Genomic DNA, 9221 nt, shown 5'->3' on the forward strand with positions numbered 1-9221 from the left:
TTCTTCCAAACTAGCTCCTTACTTAAATTCCCATTCCAAGCTTTTATTTTGCCTGAAATCTAGACATGGCATAATACTATTTAAACCCAAGATTACAGCTTCTATGATGACAGTACAGAAAGCAAATTCTAATAAGCTGGGACTAAAGTGAGCTAGATGTAAAATCACTCATTTCTTCCAACTCAAATCCCCTATTTTAGTCCCCCAGATAGCTTGAGTTACTATAAGGACTATTAAGATTTTACACCTTCTAACGTCCCTAGTATCTTACAAAGGTCCTTACCAGTAACTTGCCACGACTCATAAGACTGGATATCCCCAATAGGTTTCAGATACCCATCCTAACCAGAAAATAGGCTGCGAAATTTTCAACATTCCTACAGAAATTTTTGACCAAAAGATGACACAGGTTTCTCATTAAACTTTGTTTTAATGGGTCTCAAAATTCTGTGACAGATTTTTGGTCATGTTGTTTCCATTAAAAAGTACTGATTTTTAAAAACTAATAACTTAAAACTGCCACACAAAAAAAATGGTCCACAAAACATTTTCCTTTCCTTCTGAAGGTTTTACGATGCATTGTTATCATTAACCAGTCTTTTACTATTAAACTTAAATGGCCAATTGAGATAAACAGTTCTGAGACCGTTCTTCCACCACTGGTTAAGACTGAAGTGGCAGGTGTTAGGGGTAATATTCATTTAGCCTTCTGAGCTTTCTGGGCAGACTTGGTGACCTTGCCAGCTCCGGCAGCCTTCTTGTCCACAGCTTTGATGACACCCACAGCAACTGTCTGCCTCATATCACGAACAGCAAAACGACCTATGAAGAAACAAGGTTTCGTTATTGCCAGAATACACTTCCTATGAGAAAAGCCTCTTTCTACATCAACTCATTTTTAAGTTTCAGTGAGCCTTACCCAGAGGAGGATAGTCAGAGAAGCTCTCCACACACATGGGCTTGCCGGGAACCATGTCAACAATGGCAGCATCACCAGACTTCAGGAATTTAGGGCCATCCTCCAGCTTCTTACCAGAACGGCGATCAATTTTCTCTTTCAGCTCAGCAAACTTGCAAGCAATGTGAGCAGTGTGACAATCCAGCACAGGGGCATAGCCAGCACTGATTTGGCCTGGATGGTTCAGGATGATCACCTTAAGGAAACAAAGTCATTTAGCGGAATTCCACTTTTTGGCTTTTTAGTGGTTATTAAATGTATGCAACTATCTTATTACCTGAGCAGTGAAGCCAGCTGCCTCCATGGGGGGATCATTCTTGCTGTCACCAGCAACGTTGCCACGACGAACATCTTTGACTGACACGTTCTTGACGTTGAATCCCACATTGTCCCCAGGAAGAGCTTCACTCAAAGCTTCATGATGCATTTCAACAGACTTTACTTCAGTTGTGACATTGACAGGAGCAAAGGTGACCACCATGCCAGGTTTGAGAACACCAGTCTCCACTCGGCCCACAGGGACGGTTCCAATACCTATTGTATTCAGAAAATTAGATGATGCAAGGGCAGAGGGGTCTTGGCTGCCAAGGTAGTCTTGAAATTTTCAAGTATCCAACTTACCGCCAATTTTGTACACATCCTGAAGGGGCAGGCGCAAAGGCTTGTCAGTGGGACGAGTTGGTGGCAGGATGCAATCCAAAGCCTCGAGCAAGGTGGTACCACTGGCACTGCCGTCTTTACGGGTGACTTTCCATCCCTTGAACCAAGGCATCTGAAACACAAGATTGCCAATTTAATGTCATCAATTCTTGCCACTTCCAGCTTTCTTTTAATGTCTTGAAAGCCACTTACATTGGCACTTGGCTCCAACATGTTGTCACCATTCCAGCCAGAAATTGGCACAAATGCTACTGTGTCAGGGTTGTAGCCAATTTTCTTAATGTAGGTGCTGACTTCTTTGACGATTTCCTCGTATCTCTTCTGGCTGTAGGGTGGCTCAGTGGAATCCATTTTGTTAACACCAACAATGAGTTGTTTCACACCCAGTGTGTAAGCCAGAAGGGCATGCTCACGGGTCTGCCCATTCTTGGAGATACCAGCTTCAAATTCACCAACACCAGCAGCAACAATAAGGACGGCACAGTCAGCCTTGGAGAAAAAAAAACTTGCCACATTAATGGAGAATGAAAAACCCTGACTTCATATTACTTGACTATTTTTAGACATTTCACAAACCTGGGATGTGCCTGTAATCATATTCTTGATGAAGTCTCTGTGTCCTGGGGCATCGATGATGGTCACGTAATACTTGCTGGTCTCAAATTTCCACAGGGAGATGTCAATGGTGATACCACGCTCACGCTCAGCCTTGAGTTTATCCAAGACCCAGGCATACTTGAAGGAGCCCTTTCCCATCTGTAATGGTTTAGGTTGACCATGTTAAGATGTAATCCAGCCCTTAATTTCCCCCTACCCATCCATTAAGATTACTCCCTGCTTAATCTCAAGGTTTCCGTCACAATTACCTCTACGCCCCCAAACCTAGCCATTGGCTTAAAAAAAAAATCTACTTTAGCCCGTTTCCCCTTTCACTTGCCTCAGCAGCCTCCTTCTCGAACTTCTCAATGGTTCTCTTGTCGATGCCACCACATTTGTAGATCAGATGTCCGGTAGTGGTGGACTTGCCAGAATCGACGTGTCCAATGACGACAATGTTGATATGGGTCTTCTCCTTTCCCATTTTGGCCTCGACTTAGTGGTGGTTTTCACGGCACCTTATCCAAAAAAGACCTTTACGTAAAAGCAGTGTCCGAGTACCAGCCGCGATCGAAAACCCAAAAGGGCAAATTCCAAGAACTACATCCGGTGCCAAGCTGGCCTCCAGTCTCCACCCACCGCGGGTGAGTGAACCTCCGCCGCACAATATCCCCTCCCCCCCCCAGCTGAGAGAGCAGCCACGCTCTGCAGGCGCTGCGGGAGGAATCGGGGCGGCTGGACGGCGCCAGGCCGCACGTCGGGGTCACAGGAAGCAGCGGCCAAGGCGGGGACGGCCTTTCCCTTTGTGTGGTGACTCACCCGCCCGCTCTTCCCGGGCCGCCGCGTCCTCCATTTTGAGCTCCCTGCCACCGGGGCCGGCAGCGGCCATCTTTCCGCGCACGCCAACTGGTGCCGGTCGGGGCTGGGGGCCCGCGGCGGGAGGACCCCGCGGCGAGGCCGCACCCCTACGCGGCCCGCCGCACCCCGCCGCCCCACGCCCGCGGCGGCCCGCCCGCCCCGGCCCAGCGCCCCAGGCACCGCCTCGCCGGACATGTGCGCCGCCCGCTGGGACCCCGCCGCCCGCCGCACCCCGACGGCCGCGCGGCCCGACGCCCTGCCTGGCCCCGACGCGGCGCCCTGGCGGGAGAATGGCATCGCCGATGGGAGCCTGCCGACGAAGGCGGCCCGAAACCCCTTAAATCACACCGCAGCGGGGAAGCCGGGAGAGTGCGACGGCCCCGCACGCGGCGGCCCGGCGCCGGGCCTGGCCCCGACTCGAGCACGAGGCGCAGCCGTCTCCAAAAAGCACCAGGCCTCGCCGGCCCCTCCCCGTCCTCCCAACCCGACAACACGCAACTCGGGGCCGAAAACCTGGCACAGGCGGCCCCGAGCCACCGCGGGAGAGGCAGGCGTGCGAGGGCCTCCGCCGGCCCCGGGCGGGCGGGCAGCCAGGCCCGCGGAAGCCACACCCGAAACCCACCTGCGTTCTGACGGCAAACCCGTTGCGAAAAAGAACGTCCAGGGCGACTACGGCACTTATATACCGTGCTCCCCCACCCGCGGGAAGTGGGCGGAGCCAGCACACGACACCGCTTTCCCAGTTTGCCCCGCGCCGCCTCCACTCGGCAGCGGTTCAATTGCCGTCCCCTCCCCCCTCCCCCACCCCACCCCTCCCTCTCCGTTCCTGAGCTCGGGGACTGTGGGCCAAGTGGGCTCAGCCCATTGACCCGCACCCGGCTCTTTGCGCATGCTCCTCTCGACCCGGATGACGACGAGGGCGAGGGGCGGGGCCACAGCAAAACCCTCTTTCCGAAATTAGTGAGAGCTTAGCGACGGTCCCTGGGATTCCCCGAGGCTAAGGCGAGTCCTTTTGTATGAATTACTCCGGGACGCTGCCTGGGTGGGGCCGGGAGGGGCGGGAGCCCTACGGGGGCGCCCTGCCGCCAGTCCTGGCTTGGTCGCCGAGGTTGAGCCTGGGGAGGTGCCCCTTCACCCCGCAACCCACCTGCTGCCCTTCCTGCCATCTGGCTCGTCCAGGGGTACAAATCAACAAAAAGAAACCAGAGGCGCTTGGCTGTGGGCAGCCGGGCCGGGGGCTGGCTGCTCCCCACCCACACCCGTGCCTTTCGGGTCCCGGGCGCTGTGCCCGGGACCCTGAACCCCGATCCGTGTGGGGCGGGGTTCTGCGTGCCCAGGAATCCCAGGAGGGCTCGGCGCCCGGCCGGCCTCGTGGTTCCTTCCATTCAAAGCCAGCTTTTATGAAAGCGCAGGACGCCCTGGGCCCCGCTGGACCCACTCAGGTCCGAGCTGCAGATCAGGAAGAACTTCAGTCCTACACGCTTAGCTTTCACTCTTGTTTCTGCGACTGGTAACCCTAAAAAAGAAAAAAGATGTGGAGTGTGTGTCCACGGTTGTACTTTTTTTTTTTAAGAACAGCCATTTGATGGCGAGCACGAGGAACCTGGAATCTTGCAAAATCCAGCCTTTCCACGTGATCTCAGTTAGAGACTAAGATCTACAGCCTCAGCAAGTTTATCCGCCCAGATCCAATCCCTGCTGGGGGAAGTCACTGGCTGCTTCTCCAAAGTGGACGATCTTGTTCATGGGGATAAGTTTGCAAGGAGATGAGGCTTACTTAACCTTTTGAGAGAGGTTGTTTGAGATGGGGTCTTGTTAGGAAGCCCAGGCCGATCTATATAACTCCTGGGTTCAGGTGATCCACTTTAGGATCCCAAATAAGTATGACTGCAAGTGGACCTTTTCAGAATAGAAATGTTCTCTGAGGAAAGCAAAACCTTTTTCTTTTTTGTACTGGTACTGGGGTTTGAACTCAGGGCCTGAATGTGAATCCCTTAACACTTTAGCTCAAGGGTGGGGCTCTGAGACACACCTTTACTTGTGCCTTTTTGTTTTGTTTTTTTTCCATTGTGGTTGTTTGGGGGGGGAGGTTGGTTTTGGGGGTGTTTTTGTTTTGCCAGTCCTAGAGGGCTTCAACTCTGGACCTGGACACTGTCCTTTTTGTGCTCAAGGTGAGCAACAGCCTCACTTCCAGTTTTTTGTTTATGTGGTACAGAGGAATCGAACCCAGGGCTTCATGCTTGTTAGGCAAGCACTCTACCACTAAACCACATTCCCAGCCCCTTTTGGATTGTTAATTGGATTTTTAAGTCTCCGGGAACTTTCCGGCCCAGGCTGATTTCTAAGGGCCATCATCTGGTCTCAAGCCTCCAGAGTGTAAGGTCTGAACAGGGACACCTCCCTCCCTCCAGGCTAAGTTTCTGCCCAGTATCAGTTACCTAGGTAACTGGCAGACCTGGAAGCAGTCACCCTCCCCTCCTGCTAGGTCACATACTGGGCCACCTCGTGACCTGGGTCACGTGCCTCCCATCTGACCCTAGGAGGGTCCCAGACCCTGGGGTCTCATCCAGATCCAGTGTGGCCACACCTTTCCCTCACCTGGCCACACCTCTTCCTGTACCTGGCCTAGATAAGTCCTGCCCCAGAGGTACTTTCCCCCCCTCTTTCCTTTTCAGCCATGATTCTCCACTATGCTTGGCAGGGGCAGCAGTTCAGTAAATAAGCTTCTTTTCCTGTCTGAATAGCACGTGGTGGTCTCCTCATCAGCTACCTAATGCAATCTATTTATTTAATATACCTTACATTGAGCAGCTTGGATTTACTGGCAGAAACCACTGGTGCCCCATACGAAAAAACTTTTTTTTTTTTTTTTTTTTTGTCGTGGCCTGAACTCTGGGCCTCGGCTCTGTCCCTCAGCTCTACCACTTGAGCCACAGCATCACTTCCGGCTTTCTCTGCTTATGTGGTGCTGAGAAATCAAACCCAGGGCCTCATGCATGCAAGGCAAGCGCTCTACCACTGAGCCACCTTCCCAGCCCTGGAAAAAACTTTTTATTGTTTTGTTTATTGGTGGGTTGTTTATTGGGGGTTGAAAAAATAAGCATGAAGGGCTGGGAAGGTGGCACAGTAGTAGAGCGCTTGCCTTGCATGCATGAAGCCCTGGGTTCGATTCCTTAGCACCACATAAGCAAAAACAAAAAAAGCCAGAAGTGGCACTGTGGCTCAAGTGATAGAGCGCTAGCCTTGAGCTGAAGAACTGAGGGACAGCGCCCAAGCCCAGAGTTCAGGCCCCATGACCGGACACACCCCCCCAAAAAAAAAGAAGTAACAATGAAAAAAAATCACAAGCAATAGAATAATACAAAAGCCGGGCGCTGGTGGCTCACGCCTGTAATCCTAGCTACTCAGGAGGCTGAGATCTGAGGATCGCGGTTCAAAGCCAGCCCGGGCAGGAGAGACCGCGAGACTCCTATCTCCAATAAAACCACCAGAAAACCGGAAGTGGCGCTGTAGCTCAAGTGGTAGAGCGCTCGGTTTGAGCTGAAGAGCTGAGGGACAGCGCCCAGGCCCAGAGTTCAAGCCCCACGACCGACAAAAAAAAAAAAAGAATACAAAAATATAGAGGCCAGATGCTAGCTATTACACTTGTACTCCTAGCTGTCCAGAAAACTGAGATCTGAGGATCAAGGTTCAAAGCCAGCCCAGACAACAAAGTCCATGAGTGTCTTAATTCCTATTAACTGCCAAAAAGCTAGAACTTGACATGTGACTCAAGTGGCAAAACACCAGCCAACCTTGCTTGAATGGAAAAATTCAAGTAAGAAAACTGATCCAATTGGGTTGAAAAGGTGGCTCAAAGGTAGAGTGCTTGCCTTGCACACAATAAGTGAAGCCCTGGGTTCGATTCCTCAGAACCACATAAGCAGAAAAAGCCAAAAGTGGCGCTGTGGCTCAAGTGGTAGAGTACTAACCTTGAGCTGAAGAGGTGAGGGACAGTGCCAAGGCTCAGGGTTCAGGCCCCACAACTGACAAAAAAAAAAAAGAAAGAAAAGAAAACTGATCCTTGTGAAATATGCTCTGTGAAATGTGGCTCAAGTGGTAAGTGCTATCTGTGAGCAAAAAGAAGCTCAGGGACAGTGCCCAGAACCTGAGTTCAAGCCCCAGGACTGGCAAAAAAAAAAAAATTCTGCCCAGACTGATCCTCAGATCTCATAAACTAGGATTATAGGCATGAGCCATCAGTACACAGCTAATTTTACTTTTCATCTAACCAGTACTGGTTGAATTCTCTCTCTTGCTTGGCTTTATAAATTAAATTTTTATTTTTATTTATGTGCCAGTCATGGGTTTTGAACTTAGGGCCTAGGCACTTCCCTAAACCTCTGGTGCTCAAGGTTAGTAGTGCTTTATCATTTGAGCTTTTGCCAAATTCCAGTTTTTCTGAGTGGTTTATTCAAGATAAGAATCTCACAGACTTTCTTGCCTAGGCTGGCTTCAAACCTGGACTCTAGGATCTCCACCTCTTAAGTAGCTAAGTTTGTAGGTGTGAACCACCAGTGCCCAGCCTGGTGGCTTTTTTGTTCAAAGCAAAAAATCCACACCTCCACATCCAGAGTTTCTGCTCATTAGAAGTAGGAGTCTAGCTGGGCACAGGAGGCTCAAGCCTGTAAACCTAGATACTCAGAAGGCTGAGATCTGAGAATTCTGGTTCAAAGCAGCCTAGGCAGAAAAGTCCCTGTGAGACTCTTATCTCCAATTAAATACTCAAAAACTGGAAGGGGTGCCCTGACTCAAGTGGTAGAGTGCAAGTCTTGAGCATAAAGAGGCTCAGGGACAGTGTTCAGGCCTAAAGTTTAAGCCCAGAAACAACAACAACAAAATAAAAGGTGAGAGTCTGCCTGGTTCTAGCTTCAATCTGTAATCCTCGGATCTAAGCCTCCAGAGTAGCTAGGATTACTGGTGAGAGCCTCAAGCACCAGGTATTAAGAGATGACTGTAAACATTTCCACATCTCAGTAACAAGCTCCTGATTCAAATGTGATGTAAACCTTCTCCTAGTATCTAACCTTATTACTCTGGATGGTGAAATGAAAAAGAAATGATGCATTCTAAGTGTTCAACTGGTTCAAAGTGTTCTTGAGGGCTAGAATTGTGGCTTCGTGGTAGAGTGCTTGCCTAGCATGCATGAAGCCCTAGGTTCAATTCCTCGGTACCACATAAACAGAAAAAGCCAGAAGTGGTACTACAGATCAAGTGGTAGAGTGCTAGCTTTGAAAAAAAGAAGTTCAGGGACAGTGTTGGGCCCTGAGTTCAAGCCCCATGATTGGGAGGGAAAAAAGTGTTCCTGAAACAAAAAGGATAGTCAATTTTTTTCATTTTTGTGAGTTCAAATCCCACGATGGACAAAAATAACTTAATTAAAAAGGCAAAAATTAAATTAGCTCCACATCTATCCCAGAATGTAGGTGAGTTTCTCCCATGCCCTCTGCAGCTAAACAAGGAGACTTTACAAATGTCTCACAGAGATGATTTCCAAGGTATCAGAGAAATTGCACACAGTAATCCTCACTTTCTCTTTTTTTTTTTTTGGGGGGGGGGGTCCAGTTGTGGGGCCTGAACTCAGCTCTTCAGCTCAAGGATAGAGCTTGAGCCACTTCTGGCTTTTTTTGCTTTTTGCTTATGTGGTGCTGAGGAATCGAACCCAGGGCCTCATGCATGCAAGGCAAGCACTCTACCACTGAGCCACCTTCCCAGCCCCAGTAATCCTCTCTTTCTTTCTTTTTTTTTTTGGGGGGGGGGTCCGGTCGTGGGGTCTGAACTCTGGGCCTGGGCGCTGTCCCTCAGCTCTTCAGCTCAAGGCTAGTGCTCTACCACTTGAGCCACTTCCAGCTTTTTTCTTATGTGGTGCTGAGGAATCGAACCCAGGGCTTCAGGCATGCAAGGCAAGCACTCTACCACTGAGCCACCTTCCCAGCCCCAGTAATCCTCTCTTTCTATCACAACAAGCTATGTAGACCACATCTAGTCGCTCTGGATGTGAGCTGGCCCTTTTTTCCGGGGCGGGGCGTCATCTCCACCTCTGAGTTCAATAGGCAATCATACCTTCCAGCCATCGGGCCGCCATTGCGGTGCGTTTGGGGGAGACGCG

General features: G+C 50.4%; 1 protein-coding gene across 1 annotated transcript; it reads right to left on the minus strand.

The window, feature by feature from the left end:
• Positions 1-410: 410 nt before the first annotated feature.
• On the minus strand, positions 411-3800 carry Eef1a1 (eukaryotic translation elongation factor 1 alpha 1). Its single transcript, XM_070012156.1, has 8 exons — positions 3696-3800; positions 2556-2733; positions 2195-2374; positions 1811-2107; positions 1580-1730; positions 1236-1492; positions 920-1154; positions 411-822 (listed from the first exon to the last, which is right to left on the minus strand). The coding sequence occupies exons 2-8, from the start codon at positions 2697-2699 to the stop codon at positions 698-700; spliced, it is 1389 nt and encodes a 462-aa protein (XP_069868257.1). The 5' UTR covers positions 2700-2733; positions 3696-3800; the 3' UTR covers positions 411-697.
• Between the last annotated feature and the right edge of the window lie 5421 nt (positions 3801-9221).

The sequence above is a fragment of the Dipodomys merriami genome, unplaced genomic scaffold, assembly GCF_024711535.1.
Source record: "Dipodomys merriami isolate MVZ:Mamm:240054 unplaced genomic scaffold, mDipMer1.0.p SCAF_89, whole genome shotgun sequence".
NCBI lineage: Eukaryota > Metazoa > Chordata > Mammalia > Rodentia > Heteromyidae > Dipodomys > Dipodomys merriami.